The sequence below is a fragment of the Carex rostrata genome, chromosome 1 (genome assembly GCF_964058835.1).
Source record: "Carex rostrata chromosome 1, lpCarRost1.2, whole genome shotgun sequence".
Taxonomy (NCBI): domain Eukaryota; kingdom Viridiplantae; phylum Streptophyta; class Magnoliopsida; order Poales; family Cyperaceae; genus Carex; species Carex rostrata.
Window position 1 is genome coordinate 13,788,540 of NC_135918.1, and position 24,376 is coordinate 13,812,915.

The 24,376-nt window shown below is 35.8% G+C and overlaps 3 protein-coding genes and 1 non-coding gene across 8 annotated transcripts; 3 read left to right on the forward strand and 1 right to left on the reverse strand.

Annotated features, from left to right (window-relative positions):
• Nucleotides 1-580: 580 nt before the first annotated feature.
• LOC144559756 (uncharacterized) lies at nt 581-6,077 on the forward strand. 4 transcript variants are annotated; one of them, XM_078308884.1, is made up of 8 exons: nt 581-691; nt 1,224-1,377; nt 2,314-2,383; nt 2,485-2,561; nt 3,724-4,941; nt 5,206-5,243; nt 5,327-5,531; nt 5,828-6,077. In XM_078308884.1, exons 2-8 carry the CDS (start codon nt 1,243-1,245, stop codon nt 5,828-5,830), a joined length of 1,746 nt encoding a protein of 581 aa, XP_078165010.1. In that variant the 5' UTR covers nt 581-691; nt 1,224-1,242; the 3' UTR covers nt 5,831-6,077. The 4 variants fall into 4 exon arrangements, with proteins under 4 accessions (XP_078165010.1, XP_078164998.1, XP_078165017.1 ...); XM_078308872.1 differs by lacking the exon at nt 5,828-6,077 and having other exon boundaries at nt 607-691; nt 5,327-5,738; XM_078308891.1 differs by lacking the exon at nt 5,828-6,077 and having other exon boundaries at nt 607-691; nt 3,724-4,937; nt 5,327-5,454.
• Nucleotides 6,078-6,351: 274 nt separating this feature from the next.
• TRNAT-UGU (transfer RNA threonine (anticodon UGU)) lies at nt 6,352-6,423 on the reverse strand. Its single transcript has one exon. It is a non-coding gene; the product is annotated as a tRNA-Thr (tRNA).
• A 134-nt stretch (nt 6,424-6,557) lies between these two features.
• On the forward strand, nt 6,558-11,307 carry LOC144559745 (transcription factor-like protein). The gene is made up of 5 exons (XM_078308862.1): nt 6,558-6,858; nt 7,568-8,124; nt 8,339-9,256; nt 9,905-10,222; nt 10,974-11,307. Exons 1-4 carry the CDS (start codon nt 6,715-6,717, stop codon nt 10,215-10,217), a joined length of 1,932 nt encoding a protein of 643 aa, XP_078164988.1. The 5' UTR covers nt 6,558-6,714; the 3' UTR covers nt 10,218-10,222; nt 10,974-11,307.
• A 1,825-nt stretch (nt 11,308-13,132) lies between these two features.
• On the forward strand, nt 13,133-22,932 carry LOC144559731 (cell division cycle protein 48-related / CDC48-like protein). Of its 2 annotated transcripts, none has more exons than XM_078308844.1 (12): nt 13,133-13,347; nt 13,894-14,165; nt 14,681-14,776; nt 14,941-15,434; nt 16,888-18,253; nt 18,359-18,547; nt 18,837-18,979; nt 19,457-19,702; nt 20,407-20,593; nt 20,710-20,778; nt 21,304-21,556; nt 22,319-22,932. In XM_078308844.1, exons 2-12 carry the CDS (start codon nt 13,959-13,961, stop codon nt 22,717-22,719), a joined length of 3,651 nt encoding a protein of 1,216 aa, XP_078164970.1. In that variant the 5' UTR covers nt 13,133-13,347; nt 13,894-13,958; the 3' UTR covers nt 22,720-22,932. The 2 variants fall into 2 exon arrangements, with proteins under 2 accessions (XP_078164970.1, XP_078164977.1); XM_078308851.1 differs by having other exon boundaries at nt 16,903-18,253.
• Nucleotides 22,933-24,376: the final 1,444 nt, after the last annotated feature.

A 24,376-nucleotide genomic window follows, 5' to 3' on the forward strand; every position in this document is an offset into this window, starting at 1 on the left:
CACACGAAAAAAGTTCGTACTTAAAACAGGGATAAAATAGACGTGAGAAATTCGGACACTAGAAAGAAATAAGTCACGCTATTCCCTGTGTAATCCTTCGTGTAGAAAGGTTCTGCTTAATAATTCTTCTGTACTCTGGACTCTGGAGAGTCAACAGTGACCCGCAACACTCTTTACTTGAGAGTTATAATTAGCCTTGGATAAAAGCGAACAAATCCATAAATCCACACGCCAGTCCCTTTCGTCGCCTCCAGTTTTGCGAATTCACAGGTGAAGTACCTGATAAAATCAGGTTAGATCTAGACCGTTTAACTTAAAGTTTGTACGAATCTTAAGATCCAATACATTCCAAATAGTCCGATGACGTAACATAATATTTCTGTTTAGATCCGGATAGTCCAATCAGAATCCGCACGAATATTAAAGGAATCCCGTGCATTCCAGCTCGGACCAGATTAACCAGAATTCTGATCGAACGGTCTAGATCTAAAACAAAATTATTCTGTTATCTCAGAGGATGTTAAATTCGAAAGGAACAGTCTTGGATCGGCCTCGACTAACCAGATCCCGTCAGATACTGTAGGGATACTATTTCCTTTTTTTGCTCTCCCGCTCTTTACTTTGGAGCTGTGCTTAGCTTAAAATATCTCTCTGTCTCAATCTCAAGAATCGCCTTAGTGCTACTTCACTGGTGGTAAGCTAGTCGTTTTAAGTTTGCAATTTCCTCGTATATATACTAGATTTGCTTTGCACCTACTTAGGAGAGTCATTTGTGGAGTTGATTAGCTCCGATTTTATCAGCTACTGAATCTGATTTTTTTAAGCTACTTTTTTGTTAAATTTTAATCGTTTTTATTTAGGAAAATCTCGGCCTGTTAACTTAGGATTTACAGAAATTAATTAATGTTGCGTGCAGCTAGGATTTCTTCACTGAAGTGTCATATGGGATTGTTACTGGTGTTTGTTTTCATCCTAGTTTTGGTGATTTGCAAGTGAGATTTATGCTATTTTACTTGTGCTAATTTCATGCAAATATCTGTCACTGAATTATCTGATTTTTGCATTTTGGTTGTTTCTGTGACCGGAAATTTATGCCGAAATTAGGATGAATTTGTGACCCTCTTGCATTAAACTTAACATAGAACAGCTATGGCAACATATGGAGTATAATTTTAGCTGTTGTTTGCTCATTTGGAGGTCTAATTTATGAAATTTTGTTGTAGAATAATATACGATAAATAGATGGGTTACAAGGAAAGTTATGAAGCATATATCAACCTCTCACGAAAGGAGCTCCAGGGTTTATGCAAAAAGCACAACCTACCTGCAAATAAGTGTCAGTCTGAATTAGCCAAGTCACTTGCTTCATATTTTAAGGTATTCTATCGCATCCCTAAAATACCCTTCATGCCCAATAAAATAGTAAAGAAAAGTAATTGGTCGGATTACTTTTGGGGTGTTGGTTTTTGGTACTTTACCAATTACCAGTCAGGTTGGTTTCTGGTAGGGGTAAGTAATATCAACCTTTTTCTTATACTAAAATTAAATTATAATTAAAGACACAAAATTAATGTTTGAAAAGAGAGGATCTTGTATTAATCTTGTGTCTTTGATTACAATAAAATGAAGCCTATTTATAAGCCTGATAATGATTAATTATAAATAAACATCTCCACTAACCATCTCCTATCTTCCACCTTTACATTGCTAATCAACTCCTACAATTTACAACTACTAATATCTCCAATACAATATCTCTGTCAGTTAGAAAACTGAAAATAAGGTACCCATATTCTTACCTGTGCCGAGAAAGGATGAGTTGCAAGGAGATGTTGCCATGTGAACAGAGGACGCAATTGATGGCTTGAATTTAACACTCCAATCCCTAATTTGTTTCACCTAGTGCACTTATCCTTGTTATGCTGTATGACATAGTCACATCCATGCATGGATGACTGCAATAAAATGCTAAAATAACTTCTATATTAGCAGAATAACTTCAATTGCACTGTTAAAAGAGCTAGTTTCTGTTCCTAAATTGCTACAGTGTACAATTTTTGTTTCTGACAAAGCATTGATTGTGCAAATAACTTCCATTGCACAGTTGAACTTAACTGCTAGGATATACAATTCTGGCATGTTGATCTAGAATATATATTAGTAACAATTCGAGCTAGATATAAAATTGTGTTATTGGTGTTTATTTTGGGCTCCTGGTTGAAGCGATGCATAGTTGAGCCCTTATTTTAATATGCTTTCGCTTTAATTTAATCACATTCCAACATTTTTCGTACTTTGCTGTTAATTCTGCAGAAAAAGAATTCTTCACTTGTTGACACAGGAAGAAAGGCAAGCTTGATTCCTGCTAAGAGAAAATCTCAAGGTAGCAAACATTAATTATTTTTTAAAATAAACTAATCATATCTTATTACAATTAATCTCGAAAGAGAAAAATAAGAGAAATTTTGATTCTATGGTTTCAAGAGAAAACAAGTGATAAAAACCACGGCAAGAATGAAATCAGAGCAGCAAGCCCCATCTTAGTAGAGTCTTCTGAAGAGGTACACTAAAGGGCATCTTTTTTTAAAAAAAAAAAATTAACAAATAGACCTTTTATTCAGCAATATTTTCATTTGTTCCCATTGGGTACTTCTAATGCCATGCCTTCCAAACATGAAATCATGTGATACCCCTAATGAAATATAAGAAATGCCATTATTTGCTACAAAATATCAAAAGCATAGCCCCAATGAAAGATAAGACATACTTAATACCCATTTGTTCCTCTTTGCTGAGAATCTCTACATGAATAAGGGGCAAAATAGGTACAATTCAAATTCTTTAAAGATATTAGGGCGAGAATGTGCATAGCTGATAATTGAATTTAGAGGGACGTGTGTATTTCCCACTTTTCAAGCGTCATTGGGGTATGTGTGAAATTATAACTCAAAGCTGTTTTCTAAATTATGAACCTTGATTGAACTGTATTTTTTCAAAATAATGCAAAATCAAACCAAGAATATGAAGGAACAAGCAAAACATAAGACCTTGTTGTACCAAGCACACAGGTTTTACCCCCAGTTGGACAAGTTAATTCTTGATTTCAAGTGGACAATGTCATCTGTCATTTTGTTAATCTGAATGTGTATTATTTACCGTAGTCAAACCAGACTGGTACAACTGTATGAGCCCTGTACTGATTGAGCTTCTAACAAGCAAATTGTAATGATGATAATATTAATAATTAATAAATGGTCTTTTAGTAAGGCTAGGGTAATATGCATATTATAGATCGACCCATACTATGGATCCATATCTCTATTTTCAAAAAATTAAAATAGTTGATCAGATCCGTTAAACATGATGTCCATATGAAAATGTACTTGCAAACTAAACTTTACATTTTTTAGAATTTTTTTACTATTTTCTCGATAGGTAGAAAATTACTGCTTTTGGATGTTCCACAATTTTCAAATCAAGCGATTTTCTATATATCTAAAAAAATAGTAAAAAAATTTCTTAAAAATGTGAAATTTGGTATGCATGTACATTTTCATATGAAGATCATGTTGAATGGTTCATATTGACTATTTGAACTTTCAAAATAGAAATATGAGTCCATAATGTGGGCTGTTGTGTAATGTGCATATTACCATAGCCTCACTCATACTCTTTGCACTTTTTGTTACTTATAAACTCTTGTAACTCATTATTTTCATGTAGGGTATTAATCCGGAGGAAGCTATAGATGTGATCACAAACAATGTAATCTCCTCTACCTCAGATGTTGTGTCAAGAGACCAAGACCTAATGTTTGAGTCTCCTACAAACAGAGACGAACGGGCCCCACCACTTGATCCCTCTTTTGACAATACAAACCTAAATTCTCAATCTCCCACCAAGACAGGCAAGCAGGCCCCACCACTTGAACCCTCTTCTGACAATATAAACCTAAACTCTCAATCTCCTACAAAGACAAACAAGCAGGCACCACCACTTGAACCCTTTTCTGACAATATAAACCTAAACTCTCAATCCCCTACAAAGACAGACGAGCAGGCCCCACCACTTGAACCCTCTTCTGACAATATAAACCTAAACTCTCAATCTCCTACAAAGACAGACGAGCAGGCCCCACCTCTTGAACCCTCTTCTGATAATATAAACCAAAACTCTCAATCTCCTACAAAATGCCAAAACCATGTGGTCCCTACAGCAACTGAGATTGCTGTAGAATCTCCTATTGCAACTGAGATTGCTGTAGAATCTCCTATTGCAACTGAGATTGCTGCAAAACCAGTTTCTTTTCAGTTATTTGTGGCATCTGACGAAGGGATAAATCTCTTTGTAGATCTAAATTCAGGCCCTTCGGATTGGGCCCAGACCATGAAAGATGAAATTTGTATGAATCCAATAATCCGATCCGCTTCGATTAGTAATTTGGTGAAAGATACCAATTCTTCGCTCAGTTCAGTACTTAGTGAGAATATTGCATCTGAGTTGGCATCACTAGAGAGTACACATAATTTAGCAGATATATCTGCCCAAATTAAAAATAAATTGGCGGGTATACAAGAAGGGGACGAAAATGATGTGTGCGAGATTACTGTGAGTGAACCCAATTCATTGGTGCCATGTCAGAATGGTGATAAATTGGCAGGAAAAATAACTGACCCTTTGACTGAGGAACTGTCTGTTGTGGGGCCCGCTGATAAAATTGTCGTTTTGGATTCTGCTGCTGCAGAGGGGGGCTCAAAGGAAGTGTCTGAGATTTCTATGAGTGAACCCAATTCGTTGGTGCCATGTCAGAATAGCGATAAATTGGCAGGAAAGATAACTGATCCTTTGAACGAGGAACTGTCTGTTGTGGGGCCCACTGATAAGGTGGTTGTTTTGGATTCTGCTACTGATGATAGCCTTCTTTCTTCATCAGATATGTTGGTAATTTTTTATTTTTTTATTTTTTATATAACCCTGTTGGTGATGATCATCTTGCCTAGTTGTGTTTGATGAATTATTGGCTTCTTTTGTTTCTCTCTTTTGTTGTAATATTTTCCTAAATAAATACTGAATCGTATACTGACAACAGCAGAAGGGAAAAGTAAAAAAGTAAAAGGAAAAATAGTTCCAGTTATTGTCTGGTTTTGATTTGCAGTTCACTAGTAAGAAATTTCTATTGTTTTTTAACTCAATTATTTCATACAGGATGACATTTCTGTACCAAAGGCAAGTGATAGCTCAGAGTAAGTTACTGTTGTCTTTTTTTTTACAAAATTTATTTCTTACAGAGGCATATTTAAAGTTTTCATCTTTCTCTTGCTTTTAGATTAACTCCAGTCAAGAAATTGAAGAGAGCGCTCAATCAAGGAAGCGATGAATTATCTCAGAATAGGAAGCACCATGTGGTACAAGAGAGCAACAAGAGGAACTATACGAAAATTTTAAGGAGTTCAAATGCTTTGGTGAAAGATGCACAACATGATAATATATCTGTAACACCACCTAGGCGGTCCCCGAGACTAGTTCCTAAGGTTTTATATCCTTTATTTTGCTCTTTTAGGGGTGGATTTTATATAGAACTCTGCAAAATGTTGAGATTTACCAATACAATCGTACCACTACAAACATGGATATACCTTTTTTTTATACCTATATAATTTCAAAATATTCACTATGGTCCAGAGGCCGAACTAGAAAATTTAGATTGGAGGGACTGAAATGTAAAATGCATAATAAGAATATGTAAAATTTATTCTTTCTTAGGATATCTCTTCTGAGGGGTATCGTGCATAATAACTATATGCTTTTTGGTTTATACAATATGCAGTAACCTTGGAAAGCCTGAGCTTCGATTTCTCCGCATCAGCAGTGCTTTGATTCCTTCAATTGTTAGTGATTGATTGCCTCAGATTTTGCAGATCAAGTGGGTCTTCAGTTTCAGAAAGCCACTGTTTCCATTGTATTTTTAGCAAATAGTCTAATTGTTTCAGCTCTGCGTGGAAATTGCGCCACGCTAATTCTGTCTTGAAAAATGATGTATAAAAAACAAAGAATAAGATAAGGAAAAGAAAAGAAATGACATATAGTTGGAGATTTACAGTGAATTGAGACATTAGGCTGGACCGCTGGAGTACCTTATTTTTCTTTATTCATTTTTCATTTTTGTGTTGGATTTACAAGTAGATTGAAATGTTTAGGCTGGAATATTAAAATTTGATTAATTTTTTTTTTGTTTGATTACCAAAGTAGCTTTGCTGGTTTGTTCAACTCTAGTTATTTGTCTCAAGGAAAATCATTTTCTTTCTTTATGCAAAAAAGAAAAAAAGAAAAAAAGAAAAAAGAAAAAAAAAATGCCCACACGCAGGATCGAACTACGGACCTCCAGTTTACAAGACTGGCGCTCTACCACTGAGCTATACGGGCTTTTGTTGTCAAGCACAAGTGATAGCTATATATATTGAAATTCCAAGTCTACAATCATGATCCTGTGGAATCCATTGGTCCGGATTCTGATCGGACGGTACGAATCTAAACAGAAATATTCGGTTACCTCAGTGGATATGGACTCAGACGATTTCTCCTCCTCTCCTCGTTCACCGCCATTTCCCATTTCCATCTTCCTCCGAAGCTCCAAATAAACTCCCAAAACCCTAATAAACTAATCTCTCTCTCTGGCCCCATTTCACCGCCCGATTAGGTTTCTTTCTTGACTCGATGTCTGCCCGGCTGTTCCAGCGAGTGCTCAAGGAGCGCGAGCCGGACATCTCCGCTCCTGCCTCCGCCGTCAGTGAAGAAGAATCGGACACTCCTCCGTCGACCGTACCTGCTAGGAACCCATTTGATCTCCTCGATGACCAGGTATGTTTTTTTTTGTTTTTTGTATTTTTTAGTTATGTCTCATTTATCTCCTCGGAAACCTAGGGTTCGATTGCATAGTAATCCGACCAATCTTGTAAATATACAATTAGCATAAGCAGTTACTGCGAATTCTGAGTTTAAAATATCTCATGGATGCATTTGATGGAGCTTATATACGATTTTTTTTTACATAGTGTCTTAGCTTATATATGAATAATGGGCGTCTTTTTTGAAATTTATGATTAATAAAATTTGGGTGGTGCATGAACAGATACTTAATAAGAAAAATTGACCTCAGAAATGCCATATATGTCATCATTATACCTTTCCTTTGTTTTCTTCGATCTTTAATAAGAAATGTATATTAGAGTTATGGACTTGTCCATGTATCATCACTAGTCCAGATTGGTGCGTTCATGCAATGGTGTGAACTAATAAGAACTGACTGACAAATAGTATAGTTAACTTTCTGTTTGTACAATTGTAGCCAATACGGCATCAGCAGAACCAGAAAATTGAGATAGGAGGGGGCTGGATAAATAAGTGTTCCGTAATTTAACTTTATGAGGGGGGCTAATAGTATAATTTTTTTTGTAAAAATTTAAATTTTTAAGTCCCAAAACTGAAAAATTCGAACCCCTGATATTCAGTGCTGACATTTTCACCAGTGTTGTAATTGCTTTTAACATCTTTCCTTTGATGTTGGTAGGAAGATGAAGAAGAAGAGGATACCTCCATGCATCAAACATCAGATACTAATACTGAGCACAAACAACCACTAGTCGACAAACCTGCCACTGTACCAGCTGTACCTGACCGTAAATCCAAGAAAAAGAAGAAAAAGAGCAAGGATAAACATGCCCACAAACAAAATGCACCACAAGATGACAAATCGATTGACTCAATCTTAGAGGACCTCTCTCTTACCCCTAACCCAAATTCTAGCAAAGTGTCAGAGCAGGGACCCAGCAAGGGAAAGTTATCAGTTGCCTCGATATCTGTGCTGACTGTGGACCCTAAGCATCTAAAGGCCGAGAATGAACTGAAAAAGATTTTCGGGTCAAAGGTTGTGAACTCCTTCCAGAACCAGAACCAGAACCCTGGTAGTAGCAGTAGTGCTGGCATGAGGAACATACATGGGGCTAGGCGTGGGGCCCACAATCCCAGAAAAACAGTGCTTGTTACACCAATGCCTTATTGGCCAAGGTGGGATGGATCGCTGTCCATGGAATTGATAGAGACCAAAAGTGGCATAAACTATTTTAGGTAATTTTATATTCTTTATGTTATAAGCATGCAATTGTACTCTATGTCTCTATCCCTTTTGTGGGTCCCATAATAAAATGCCTAAAAAGGCTGCTACCATTCCAAACGGATTTCCTTTTTCCATTTTGAAAAGAATTTTCGTGATTCAAGATAAAGCATGGGTCCAGTGGCCTATCATACATGACAAAAAAATTCTATTATTTTTGCCACACAGGTATGTACACTCGGATTCGTATCGAAATGCACAAGAGATATTCGAGAATGCCAAGGCTGCAAATGATCTGAATTCAATAGCCCGGGTACTTCAACACTACCCGTACCACCTCGACTCCCTCCTAACCTTTGCCGACCTCTATAGATACAGCGGAGAACACCAGGCCTCGATGGATGCTGTATCAAAATGCCTTTTTGCCTTGGAGTGCGCATTCCATCCCCTCTTCTCACCTCTCAATACTAACAGAGGTAGCAATCGTCAGTTGAAGTATACACATGATATGAACAAACCCCTTTTTAAGGCTCTATTTAATCACATGCGGGCCATGGATAGGCGTGGGTGCCACCGATCTGCACTAGAGGTGTGTAAATTTCTTCTCTCTCTAGACTGTGACGACCCGATGGGTTCCCTCTTTTGCATAGACTATTTTGCTCTTAGGGCACAAGAGTATGCATGGTTAGAGAGATTCATCGAAGAGTATAACAGTGATAATTCTCTATGGTTATTCCCGAATTTTGTCTATTCTCTACCAATTGCACGGTTCTACATTGAACGAGACGGCACGGATATTAAATCAGGGTCTGACAAGGCAAGTGCACTTGAATTGATGAAACAAGCCCTGATGTTGCACCCTCTGGTGTTAGAGAAGATTGTTTCAAAGGCACCTCTCAAGGATGCTGTGTGGGCCCAGATTTTGAGGAATGTTTTCTTTGGGTCTGCCAAGGCAGGGGGCCCCACACTGGAGCATTTGATTAATATTTATGTGGAGAGGAGCTATATAATGTGGCGGTTTCCAGAGCTTCAGAATTTGTTGAAAGAGGCAGCCTTAGAGGTTGTTGAGATAGTCAAAGGCAGTAGCACTGAGGCGCGTGATTGGACGTGCGTCAGAAAAGAGGCTTTCTCATCTGACAAGAATGAGTAAGTGCTTCTCTAATTTTTTTTGGGTGGTGAATTCTGTTGTGTGTGTAAACCTAAAAATCTCGGTATCATTTGCTCGAGCATGATGCATTGGTATTCTGCTATACAAACAATCCTCATTTTTGGGAAATACACAGTATCTTACATTCTCTTCTCACAGCATTGAGTAACTGACTAACTGGTTGCAGTTGCATCATTGCATGTGTATTATAATCATTCTTTCTTGCAGATATGTCTTTGTTCCTATTATTTTTCTAACATAACTGATTTAAGCCTGCTTCCTAACTGTCTAAGTGTTTATCTCTGTCATTGAGGTGTATTCTGGGATTTTAATATTTGCCTATTTGGGCTTCTCATTCTTTGTTCGTCTACTTGTAATAGTTCTCATTTGCAAGGTTAAATGATTTTTTTTTTTTTCACATTGGGCAGTGTTTGTTTGGTTAGTTTGGAGTTTTCTTTTTAGGAATACACAAAAGCAATCCTTGGTGGGAGAGGCCACATTTGTGCTGTATTGCTGCAAAAGTGAAATTTTATGTATATATTTGCTAATTACTTCAAATAAGAGTAACCCATGCCCCACATTTCATTAATTTCCAAACTACCTACGGTTCATATCAACTACTTTCTTATAATTACATTGTTATATAGGTACTCCCATCTGATGGTATCAGATTTCTCCGATACTGTACCAACATTACCCCCAGAAGAACTGAGGCCTTTCATGATGGGTCCTGAAATTGCTGGTGGAGTACCAGAAGGCATAATTCAAGAACAAGATGTCATTCCAGAGCGGTTGCGGGTCCCACGTGAGTTGGCTGGCCGTAACCCTGGAATGGTGTTTTTAGAATCACTTCTCCCTTGGGTTGACTTTGGGGTACTAGACAGAGATGGGGAAGGTGATGTTGACCTTGACTTTGACCTTGACCATGATGGCGAAGATGGTCATAATGCGAACAATTAATTATGGTTAGTACCATTTTATTAATTTTGTGGGTTATTTCAAAAAGTTTTATGTTTATTTGGTCAATGTTACGAATATATCATATGCCCATATAAGTCATGTAAATTAACACCTATGATAATAATTCTCTCCCAATTTCATTAAAGATAAAAAGAAAGTTACAAGTTGCCCGTTGTATCTTTCATGTGCTTAGAGAAATGGTGAGCGGTGGTTATGTCAATTCTGAAACAATAGGAGTAAGCTCCTGTTTTAAAGGGCTTTATCACATTTTCTGGGCTCAAACTATGTGTTACAACTTTGATCTGTAGGGTAAAATTTACAGCTTTGATCTTAGGGTAAATTTGATAATTCTCTTGTTTTGGGGTTATATGTGATATTTTCATTGATTCTGGGGTCATACATGAAATATTTTGTTTGAGAATGATATCTCGTACAGCTAGTTTGTAGATTGCCCTTTCGGCATATCTTTTGTAGATTGTGCTTTTGTATGCCAAGTTTTGTATTTTAATTTACCCGGTTGACAATTGCCACTGTGTACTGATACCAGTTTGGTCTGAAAAGTATACAAATCAAGCCATTTGTGTTTTTGTTGTTTATTTATTTATTTTTTCTTTTTTGTCTAGATTATAAAATTTATTACCTTCGGAGCTCCCATGAGAGATGATGATATCTAAAGTATATATCAGAAGAAACCCTTTGCATGATTAGTTTTTTATTTTTATTTTTAAATCTAACTTATTCTTTACTTTGTTTCAGGTTTTGATATTGCATATTTGTTCCTCAATTTGAAATTTGGTCTTGCCAGTCAACAAGACTAGCAGGGAATGGGTATGGAATTTCTCATATGATACTTGTTTCTCTTTCAGATAATGATATATAGAGTATATATATTGAGGAGTGAGGAGATAATATCAGACAAACACATACTCATCTGAGTCAAGGAATAAAACACTTGTATTTTTGCATTTATGTTTATTCTATGAAAATTTTGGTTGTACCTTTTATTTGATGCAGTTGTTAGAAACTAGAAATGATTGTTTAAAAAATTATCTAGTTACACATCATTCTATCAAGTTATGGCCTTCCAATCTGCATTTTTGAAAGTATTAAACTATGTTTGCTTCTACTTGTGTAAATTTTGACTAGGAAAATTTCATATTAAGATGAGTGTATAGGGTTTCATTTATTGAGGTTATTTAAATATATTTGTTTGGATAGTATTATATGATTGCATGTAAAATATTTTATATGTATTTAGTCATGGAAGTTTGGACAGGTGTCTCATAAAATGTAAAAAATAAAAAGAAGCATTGATGTTGAAACCTGGAAGCCAAGATGGCGCGAGTCTCTTACATCACTTGTTGTGGTATAGCGTATATAAGATAAATATATTTGAAAATTGAAAAAAAGGAGGGAAAGAACAGGAGCAATTTGGGATTGTGGATCCTGTGTTTGCTATCACTATGTAGCTTTGCATTTGTCTCTGTCTTTAGCACAAATCATACACGCTCATCAGTGCTTCTACAAATATGTGATATAATACTAAAACTAATACACTTATTTTCTTATTAGTTTGTCAGATGAATGAATGATGTCACAAAATATACAAGTAGAATTAACTTTTGGTAAATTTTGTTGTTGGTTCAACTAAATGCTGAAATTATAATTGCTTTTAGTAAATCTATGAGCATTTTTGCTGCTATCATCAATCAAATTGGAACGGTAAGATTATTTTCTTTAAATAAATTTTTTTTTGAGACAATCTTATTGACTTTCTAATGCCAATCCCCTTTACCTCTTGCCCATTTTCATTTTTTGTTTTCCATGTAATTTTCATATAGTCCAAATTATAGATATTTTCTCTTTCGCTGCATCAGTGTGGCCGCAGAAGATCCGAGGGATTTCCTTTGCTCAACTTTTTGGAGTTTATCAGCAAAATTTCTTTACATATTGTATTATCAATCAAAATATGTCCAATTCAACGAAAAATGGTAAAGATAATTTGCCAACAAACCTGGTTTTCTCCAAAATCAAAATAATTAAAGGCAAATAGCCACGAAAACTTGCATGATAACAAGTTAAAAGAGAGAATTAGTTACCAAGTAACAAAATAACGAATAAAGCATGCTTGCCGTTTCGGTTGTCGTTCCGCCTTGCTCATTGGAACGGCATGCTTGTATCTCGGTGTATAACGTGCTTTCTTGCAAACTTTGTCACACATAAATATGTAATATATAATAATAAGAAATACACTGTAATGTTGTGAAAAAATGTACATCTCACCTTGTTTCAATTTAGGCATGTATATGGTATAAACTAGTTTTTATATGCAGCTTAATTAGCTAGTGCTTTGGAGCATTTTTTTTTTCTATTATTGCTCTTTTTTCCAACATTTTTCTAATTTTAATAAAATTACCAATAGATTTAACGTTAAAAAAAGAAAGAAAATATCCATACGTCATATTGTAATACATCATATTGTAATAGATTCATCGTGAAATAGTAGGATTGATAAGTAATAAATAATTTTTATTTGTCAATGAATTTAACATTAAAAAGAGAGAAAATATCTATAGTTCAATGCACAATATAAATTCATCGTGAAATATTAAGATTGGCTAAAAATTAGTTCGGTTATTATCGATGCCGAAATTTAATAGAGTTTTTATTAATTATTTCGCATTTCATAATCCGGAACGGAACGAAACCGAAATGTAAACCGGAACGGAATCGGTTTGACAACCTTGGCTCCAAGCAACAATAGCATTGCCCAGGCTGGGGTAATGATTTTAACAGAGTAGTTTTAGCTTCATGAAGCGTACAAGCGATATGAAATGCTGTTTTGATTCTAGAGTTCGTGCCTTGCATAGAGCTAAAAGTGCTCTGTTAAAAATCGTTAGCCCCAAGCAGCCCTCGTTCCTGTCGAGACTCAACCTATAGAAAACGAAGAGAGAAAATAAAATGAAAAATAAAAAGAAAAACAAAACGAGAGAGAAGAAACCCTCGTAGCCTCACAGCGTACCTTGCTCTCTCTCCTTCTCTCTATCTCTCTCTCGCGAATTCTCACTCTCTCTCAATCGGCCAAGGATTACGATGGCGGTTTGAAAACCCTAACATGCGATTTTCTCAGGTAAGCAATTTTGCCTCTACCATTTTTCTTGCTTTGAATCAATTTGTTAGTTCTCCTTATAAAGATGCTTTTGGATCTTAGGATGTTAGGGTTTTATTGATCATTTGTGCTCTTGTTTGATTTTCAATTTTCAATTTGTGCAGTTAGTCTGTGTTTTTTCTTTGTGGCTAGCTTAGATGATTTTTGTAAGAGCACGGTAGGAAGAAAGGTATTGTATTGCTATTGATTTTATACGAATCAGTTTGAACTAAAGGACTTGATTGCAAATGAGGGTTTTAGAAATATGCACATTTTGTTCAATTTAATGGCATATTTATTAAATTGGCTGATAGATATACTTGACCAAATGTATCTTTGGTTACAAACAAATAGTTTAACTTATTATCAAGTTGCTGTTTGTCAATTGGAAACATCTCTGTATGATTATATGCATTTCACCCAAATTTCCTGTTTTGTTTACTGACTAATGACAGATATCTCATGCATCACAAAATATAAATTAGAACACAAATGAAATCTCCTGAAATGACATTTACTATAATGCAGAGCAAGTGGTGCTGAATTATAGAAGGAAAAAAAAATAGTTAAAATAAAAAAACTGGATAAACCCAATGGAGTCCAAGAATGGTACGTCGGCGCCTTCCACACGTACCAGTGCCAGGCTACGATCTAAAACAACGTACTATAGCAAGGGCTTTGTATACTACCAATCACCAATGAGGAAAAAAGTGAAGTCAAAAAAGCGTACTGCAGCTGCTCAAATTGCAAAAAAGATTCTCACTCCTCGGAAGTCTTTTAGCCGTAATGTACCTACTGATGTAAGTATTGTTAATTTTTCCTTTCTGTTCTTCGAAAATAACACTTATGTGCCTGTCACGTTCAACTATTTCACTCAACATATTGCGGTTCTTACAAATTATCCAACTGGTATTCTAGTTAGTTGTGGATGTTGATGCTATATTACAATATTTTGGATGAACCAGATTTGAAGTGAGCGTTTCTCTATTCTGGGGCTATTTTTTTTTTTCTTTGCTGACTTAGACCTTTCACTTAGCAGGAGTGTTATTTTTATGTGTTGGGCATGCATGGTAAATAAAATTGTGGATTACAAAAGAAAAAAAAATATTTTCTTTACCTGTTTTGGTGTATTTGCACTTGCAATTAGGAACACCCTATATGACCGGTATACCTGACCCATAAAATTGATTTTCCTTTTTTGTTGGATGGAAAGAATCATTTATTAGGCTTTATTTAACCATCATATATGCATCTCAAGTCAATATATTGCTGGTGTGCTGTTCTGATGGATTAAACTGTGATGTTTTTTTTATAGTCTAATAACCTGAGGCGCTCAACTAGAAAAAGGAAAGTTTCAACTAATCTTGAAGGCTATACTGACACCTCTAGCTCGGAGGATGATGACCTTATGGTGAATTCTTATAACTCTCTTTGTTATTATAGCTGCAAAATTGCTACCTTCAAAAAATTAAAATTCTACCCTCATTAACACAATCATGTGTGCGATTAATATGGGAATCTAAAGGCTTGGTTGTTGTTGTTGTATATTGATTTGGTCTTAATGCTGTTCTACAGACCCCTGGGTATCGCCCTTCAAAAAACAAATCTGTAAACAATTCCAACCATTCTGAGGTGTCAACATACCCGTCTCGAAAAAACAAGAGGTTGTCAAATTCCAATAGCGCCCCTCGCCGAGAGGGCCTACGCCCTCGGCGGGCCCCAGGGGGAAGACTCCTTCGCCATTACGGAGAATCCGAAGACGAAGCACAAGATGACGACAATGATGATGATGATGATGAGGAAGAAGAAGAAGAAGGAGAAGGGGACAGCAATGGGGAAAACGGAAATGAGGAGGAAGAGGAGGAGGCGGATGGAGGGGATGAAGCGGAGGAGGAGGAAGAGGAGGACGATGATGAGCAAGAGGGGAGGAGGAGATATGATTTGCGGGACCGCTCCGAGGTGCGTAGGTCATCACCTATCAAAGGGGAGAAGCAGCGGGAGCGGGCACCACATTCTCCACGTAGAGTTTTGCACCATGGCATGGGACTTGCGGGTCCCAGGAATGGCAGGTAAAGGAGAAATTATAGTATTTTTGATATTCTTTGCGGTTGCTTGTTAAGTCAGCACCAGGACAAAATGTGTAGTAAGAGTAGAATAGGTGGGAATTAATAGTGGGAAGAGGAAAATAACAGATTATAATTGCTCGTTACTTGTTTTTCCTATTACGCTGTTGGACGTTCAATGTAGGTAATGTGTTGAGGTATTACTTTTTATTTCAACTGGTTTAAAAATTGAAGTCCTTGCTTCAATCATTTATGTAGGGGGTTTGGGAGGGGGTGAATGTTCTTGGTTTTTTTTAATAAATACCAGGGATTATGGAGTCCGGCTAGTATAACATCAGTGTCATTTTAGCTTATATAACACCAACTCCAAAATCTATTAAATCAACTTCAAACAGTGAATTTAAACCGTTCAAACCGATCTACTCTATTAGTTGCGTGTTTCATGTGAAATTTATAAATTTTTGAATTTATTTAGTATCAAGTCAAGCGGTCAAATGTGTGAGCTTTTAAGTTAATTTTGATACATTCATTTTTCAACATTTTTACTGCTTGATTTGATACTAAAATAACTCAAAAATATAAAAAATTTGCATGTAAATGCATCACTCTTAAAGTAAATTGGTTTGAACGGTTCGGATTAGTTGTTTGAAGTCTATTCAATCAATTTTGAAATTAGTGTCATATAACACCGATGTCAGACTAGCCGAACTCGGGATTATGATCTATTTATGTGTTTTATCTTTATTATTATTATTATTATTATTATTATTATTATTATTTTTACAATAAACATATTCAAACATGATTAAATAATCTTTTGAGCAAGATATTTAACAAAATAGGCAGGCCAGGGAGCACTAGAGTTATGGCCACACAAAATCCACTAAGATTTCACTGTAATCGTTACATGGCCTCCATAAGATTCATATAGAATAGGTTCACAGAACTGAAGGAAAGTTTGATTCAAGGTTCTATTGGGTCTATACAAATGAATCTGGAATATACATTAAACACTAGGAGAGTTGTGTAAAATAGGAAAGCATTTTTCCCTATCCCTGAGCAAGAAGAAAAACCCTAGCCGCAATTTTTTCTCAGTCACTTATAGAAGAGCATCTCTTGACCCTGTATTCCCAGGTTTGGGGTTATCGATCTTACACCTTTTTTTTTATTAAATAATAAATACTAATATGGCGCGTGGGCATGGGCGTGGGCGTGGGCGTGGGCGTGGGCGGGGCAGTGGGTATGTGTTTTTTTATTTGTAGCATAGTTTTTGTTGTAATTTGCTAAGAATATGTATAGATTCATAAATGTACCTTTATTTGGTTGGTCAAATTTATATCTTCATTGTGCTCTGTTGAATTAATTATTAACTATTATTTTGTATTAGATAATATAATAATTTTCCAAATTGGTTTGTATATATTATTCTGATGATTGCAGTAAATAAATAAATCTGAAGTGCCAACCGTTGCAGGTACCTAAAGAAGGGTGGGCCGCGCATGCACAAGCGCCCGCGATTTTCACTTCCAGATGATTCTGACGACTCTCTCTTGGTTGATGAGATTGATGGGGGCCCCACCGTCCCTTGGAGTCGTGGCACAGGTCGTGCCGGTGGTGCACCTTTATTTTTTGGTGGTATGGAAATGCAGGGGGGGTCAACTGCATGGGGTTTAAATATGGCCTCATCAGGGTGGGTCCACCAGGGTGAGAACAGTGCTGTGGCTGCCTGTCTGACACCTGGGGTCCAGACTGCGGGCCCCAGCTCGAAAGGCGGGGCTGATATCCAGCCTCTACAAATAGATGATAATGTTGGCTTTAATGATATAGGTGGCTTGGCAGAGTATATAGATGCTTTAAAAGAGATGGTATTCTTTCCTTTGTTATACCCTGATTTCTTTGCAAATTACCATATCACCCCTCCTAGAGGAGTATTGTTATGTGGTCCACCTGGCACGGGAAAGACCTTAATTGCCAGGGCTTTAGCATGCTCGGCCTCCAAGGCCGGTCAGAAGGTGACCTTTTACATGCGAAAGGGGGCTGATGTGTTAAGTAAGTGGGTTGGTGAGGCTGAAAGACAGTTGAAACTTTTATTTGAGGAGGCACAAAGAAACCAACCATCTATTATTTTCTTTGATGAAATTGATGGATTGGCACCTGTTAGGTCAAGCAAACAAGAACAGATCCATAATTCCATAGTATCTACCCTTCTTGCTTTAATGGATGGCTTGGATTCAAGAGGCCAGGTTGTCTTAATTGGTGCCACAAATCGAATTGATGCAATCGATGGAGCCCTTCGCCGACCCGGCCGGTTTGATCGGGAATTCCATTTCCCTTTACCAGGTTATGAAGCACGAACTGAGATACTGGATATCCATACCCGCAAATGGAAAGACCCACCTTCAGACGAGCTCAAAAAAGAACTCGCTGCGAGTTGTGTGGGGTATTGTGGGGCCGACCTAAAGGCATTGTGTACTGAGGCAGCGATTAGGGCTTTTAGAGAGAAGTACCCACAAGTTTATACCAGTGATGATAAATTTGTGATAGATGTGGAATCAGTACTGGTCGAGAAGTACCATTTCTTGGAGGCAATGTCGACTATCACCCCAGCAGCGCACAGGGGTTCGGTTGTGCAATCAAGACCACTGTCTCAGGTTGTGGGCCCCTGCCTCAAGAGGCATCTAGAAGGGGTCATGGAACGTATATCCGATGTTTTTCCTTTCGTTAATGAGAATGTCTCAAAATTCTCGCTCCTCTCGTTTGGCTCAGCAATACCTCTTGTGTATAGACCCCGCCTCGTGATTTGTGGCGACGATTCGGGCGGACTGGTAAGTTCTCAGTGGAATACGTGTTATATAGCAAATGTATGTTCTTTTTTCTGTTACTATTAAGTAAATTTTGTTTCCTTGGCTAATATAAATTAGGTGTAACAGGACCATGTCGGGCCAGCTGTTCTGCATGAACTGGAGAAGTTTCCAGTTCATTCTGTAGGACTCCCATCTCTTCTTTCGGATGCTAGTGCAAAGACTCCTGAAGAAGCTCTGGTGCATATTTTTGTAGAAGCAAGAAGGACAACCCCCTCCATTCTGTACTTGCCTCAGTTCCATCTGTGGTGGGAAACTGTGAGTCATGGTTATATACACTTCTTTCATGCATGCCCAATTTTGACAGGAAGCTACTTTTTCTTTTTCTCCGTGCATTTGTTTATTTTTGAATATTCATCGTTCCTTTTTATTTATTCGAACTTCTTTCTGTTTACAATTCTTGGTCTGGTCGGTACAGTAATTCTCGTGCATGTCCATCAAAGTTCCTGGAAGTGGTATTAGAAAGTCGAGGAGAAACCTGTAATCATGTAACATTATTTGTGACACTATTATATATAGATACTAACTTCATATCTGCTCTGCATAGGCACATGAGCAATTGAAGGCTGTGTTATTGACACTTTTGGACGACCTACCATCCAATCTCCCAGTACTGTTGCTTGGAACCTCTACTGTCTCGTTCGATCAGTTAGATGAGGACTGCGCATCCATTTTCACTTCACGTAATATGTATGTGTTTTCTAGTTATCCTGTGATTGTTTTTTTTCCCCATCATGTAATGTATGAAACAAAAAAAAATGTTTTGGTTTGTTATTGCTTTGTTAGGTATCAAGTGGATAAGTATAAATAGAAGGAACTGAATATTCTAAAATAAACAAATGTGTCTCTAAAAATTGTCCTACCTTATTAAAATATGGCTACACCATATATGTTTATAAGAAAATTATAATCTTAGAAGTTACCTTACGTTAATAAATATATATATATATATTTTTTTCCTAGAATCCTACCTTATTAAAAAATGAAAATGTAAGGTCTTCTGTAAAGAGGAGACAAGTTCTTTATTTTTTCTCTTTAAAATTTGAGACCCTCAGAAGTAAAACTCATAGAAGAGGAATGATTTAGATTATTAATGTTTCGCCGTCATGTGATGTATGAAACTTAAAAAATTAAAAATAATCTTTTGTTTTGTTATTGTTTTGTTAGGTATCAAGTGGACAAGCCGTCCAAGGAGGATAGATCTAGATTCTTGGATGCACTGTTTGAGGCAGTGGTTTCCTTGCAAAAGGAAGAGTCTAGAAGTAAGGTCAAGGACTCCAAAACCCTAAAAGAACTTCCAAAGGTGGCGAAGGAAGCGACTGGACCCAAGCTGTCAGAACTGAAAGCCAGGGCTGAGGCTGAGCAGCATGCGTTGCGTCGTCTAAGGATGTGCCTCAGAGATGTTTGCAACAGGTAAAAGTAAATCTCAACTTTTGTGGAATTTATATATAGAGTGAGGCTATGGTACTATACAGCGCGTATTGGTCCGTACTATGGATTAATAACTCTATTTTTAAAGTTCAAACAATTGATCTGAATCGTTCAACATGATCTCCATATGAAAATGTATTTGTAGATAAAATTTTACATTTTTTTAATTTTTTTTAATATTTTAAGATAGGTAGAAAATTACTTAGATGTAAAAATTCTAGACCATTCAAAAGTAATGATTTTCTACATATTTAAAAAATTGTTGAAAAATTCTAAAAAATATAAAATTTAGTTTGCAAGAACTTTTCATATGGAAATCACTTTGAACAGTTCAAATCTATTATTTGGACTTCGAAAATGAAAATATTGATCTGTAGTACGGACCAATCATAGTACCATAGCCTCACTCTATATATAAATATCTGCGTTATTAATAAATCATTAATAACATGAAGGTCCCAACTATGTTTATAAGTTTGAAATTAGTTTACTATGCTTTTTTAAATTCAATTGCTTCAGTTGAGAAGATCGATACCCTACTAGTGTTATCCTCATTTGACTAGACTAAATCCTTTTAATGGGTGCTAATACACACTTAACCGACAGCTATTAGTTGAAGTGATAGTGGTAGCTGATTTTAAATTTTATGATAACATGTGATTTTAAATCTTAATGGGTGCATATAGAATTTTGTACGACAAGAAGTTTCAAATGTTCCACTACCCGGTTCCAGAGGAGGAGGCACCGGATTACAAAACAGTTATATCAAACCCGATGGATGTGGCAACTGTGCTGCAGCGGGTCGACGTGGGCCACTACCTGACCTGCACCGCCTTCATGAAGGATATCGAACTAATCGCTGCCAATGCTAAGGTTCCCTTTTTCTCCTCATAAGTTCCAAAATTTTCTATGGATGTCTCTTGTTGATTTTGTATGTGATGTACATTTTCTTGGTGTTTTTTTTCTTAAATTTTGTATGTGATGTACAGGCCTACAATGGAACAGAGCGTCCTGATGCATATCGAATTGTCAGTAGAGCTTGTGAGCTTCGTGATATGGTAACTTGTACTTTTAATTTTTTAACCTACACAACTTTACTGAACACATGTAAATTATCTCCCAGAAATCTTTTACTGAACACAATGACCAGAGGAAAGTATTTTGGACCCTTTTTTGGATGAAATTGTTCTACAAAATAAGAAAATAAAACTAAATTCATTATGTATTTTTTTTTAAAATTTTAATTTAATAGATTTGAAAAATTCATTACATTTAAAACTTCATTTTTTGTTCATTAAAACAAAGTTCAATAGAAACAAGAATAGAGTTTGGTAAAAGATTCATATAAATTATAAATATCATGAAAGATTAAAGTTAAAGATTTTTTTTTTTTAATAATAGAAACATTTTGAAATAAAGTCGAAGATGAAAAAAACTAGATAAAATAAAAAGATATTTTGATAAATATTTTTTCTAAAGGAAAGATGCATGAACTTGGGGTGTAGTTTTGGGGTTTTGTAGTGAGAGATAAGTTGTTTCTCATTTTCCCCCTTTTAAAATTTTTAGGATTTTTACCGTTTCAGGTGGAAGGCATGCTTTCGCAGATGGACCCAGCACTGGTCTCCTCCTGTGACAAGATAGCTGAGCAAGGGGGCCCACTGCACTTTGAGGAAGATGGTGATACCGGGTCGATTTTGAATTCAAACCCGGTAGCACAACTGGCTGTTGTCACAAGAGCAAGTGCACGGCTTCGCAATGTGCAGCCTGAGGTTAACCTATCTCAAAGCTATGAGGTATTAAAGCGTCAAAAGAAAAGCACTGAGAATGACCAATCAGGTATTTTTTTTTCCTCTTCTTTCGTTTGTTCAAAATTCTTCAAATGCACAGCGATATGACTTTTTCATGGTAATGTTACAAATTTTGAATAAATGTGTCTACCATATATGTTTATAAGTTTTTTTTCTTAGAATGTTCTTAAAATGGTCCTACCTTATTAAAAAATGAATATGTAGGGACTTATCTGTAAAAGAGGAGACATGTTTCTTTATTTTTTCTCTTTAACTATTTGAAACCCTCAAATGAAAAACTCATAAAAAGGAGAATAATTTAAGGATTATTAATGTTGATGTGCTAATTATTATGAGTGAGGTTATGTTACTATGCATAGCGCATATTGTTCTGTACTATGGGTCAATATCTCTGTTTGTAAAGTTCAAACAATTCATCTGAACATTCAACATGATCTTCATATGAAAATGTACTTGTAGATCAAACTTTATATTTTTTAGAATTTTTTTTACTATTTTTTTAGATAGGTAGGAAAATCACTTGATCTAAAGATTCTATACCATTCAAAAGTAGATATTTTTTTACCTATATAAAAATAGTAAAATAATTTAAAAAATATATAAAATTTAGTTTGCAAGTATACTTTCATATTTTCATATGAAGATCACGTTGAATGGTTCCAAACGACTGTTTGGACCTTGAAAATAAAAATAAAATAGTGATCCATAGCACGGAGCAATATGTACTATCCATAGTACCATAGCCTCACTCTTGTTATATTATCTAACAATATTTTGGTGACCTTCTCAGGTGCAGCTAAAGATGACAAAGCACCTAACACCGACCATGATCTAATGAGGCCCGATTCCTTACAAGCAGATCCAGCCCAAGAACCCAACTCAAATGGGCCCGAGAAGATTTCTCCAACCATTGAGGTAAATGCAACACCTGACATCAGTTCCAGTTCCCCGCCTGGGGATGAAACTAAAGATACCGAAATGCCGGATGCTGATTTCTCAGAAAAGATGGAATCGGCAAAACAGCGTTTTATGGAATTTACTGAAGGGTATGGGGTGCCTCAGTTGGAGATTCTTTATACAAAGGTAATAAGAGGCTTGATTTCGGCTAGAGGTAAAGATGCTGAGCAAGATAGTAGGCAGTTTATTGTGAGGTATCTCTTCAGATTTGTCGAAGAGGCTGACAAATTTTAAACCTAGGAATCAAAATTTTACTCTTCAATTAAAATTTTAATCTTATGTTTTCTTTCGTTCTTTGTATAGATGTTCGCTAAGTAACAATTAGATGGTAGATGGCATGATGCCTCTTTTTTCCCTCTATTAATAGGTATCACCTATTGTAGTTTGTTATTATTGTTCTTTGGAGAGAATTCATCGGAAAATTAGAGAGGATAATCTTATGGTTTATATTAGTCTCTTTGTGGTTGTTTATTTGCATTTGCACTAACTAATAGCCGAAACTTTCATTTATCCAAAGAAAATATGAAATTTCAAAATCTACACCTAATTTGCAAAAAAATTGGAATCTGCCCAATTCGTAAAATTATTGTGCGGATCCAGGCCCTGGATCCACAAAATAATTTTGCGGATCTAGAAATTGCCCTTTGGGCAGATTCTCATATCCGCAAAATAATTTGAGAATTGGGTAGATTCTGAATTTTTTACAAATTGGGTGTAGATTTGGAAATTTCATATTATTTTGGATTTTCAGTACAAAATGTTTAGCATTTGGTCGATTTTGTTATTTGGACATTTGTTTTCTAATTCCCTCACTTCAAATTTAAATCTCTTCGAAAATTCAAACCATGCTACTGTTTTTGTCAAGTTTCTGGATTGTAATGCCTAGCGTCAACCATAGGATAAATCTGCTGTTATTTTTGTGCATTAACAGTGTTCTTTTTTTTCAAATTCAGACATTGAATTGTTTCGAGATGTGTGTACAGAAAAGTTCTGAAAAAAGGTTGCTTTGAGATTTGTTTCTGAAAAAAATTGAACGATTAGATTCGGAAAAGTAGGGATAGTAGGTTACTGTTCACGGGAAGATAATAGCAACGGATTTGATTTCCAATCATAGTGGCAAATGAATTATTCGGATTTGGTTTGGTGAGGTTAAAAATTTATGATTCGAAAATAATTTGGTATTATTCGGGAATGATTCGGATTAGAGATCTTAGTCCTGCAAGAGAGCAAAAAAAAAAGTTTTGGAAAAAAATTGAAATTTTTTTGGAAAAATTCGTAAAATTTGTAAATTATTCGGGTTTAATTTTGTCAAAGTTCGGTCAACCGAATAATTTGATGTTCGGTTCGGCATCACAAAAAAATGAATTATTTGTAAATATTCGCGAATCTTGTGACTATACATCAACAATGTTGGATTGTATTGGAACAGTATATTTTTACAACTTCAAATAAATCTATTTGTTAAAATTTTCAACCATAAATTTTGTCTTTTGTAAATCAATCAAATAATTAAATTTTACAACTTCAAATAAAGTTAGATGGACGGATCTGTAAATTATTTTTTTATTTGAGGTGGTGCAAATCAAAACAACCCTATCTTTTTATTTCTATAAGAATATAATGTCAAATGAACACGAATAAATTGTGTTTATCAAACATTTTTTGAAATAAAAATTGGAGTCATGTCTCATAATTCTAAATACTCAAAAACAAAATTTCAATCACATTTTAAACTTGCGATATTATTTCCAGACGGAGCATAGTCTTAAACTCTTAATCATTGGATTAAAGGTGTTTATCGATTTATTTCTAAACTAGATTTCCATAATAAAATGTTCTTGAGCCAAATTTTATATTCTTTTGACAACTTTTTACTATTTTTTAAATAGGT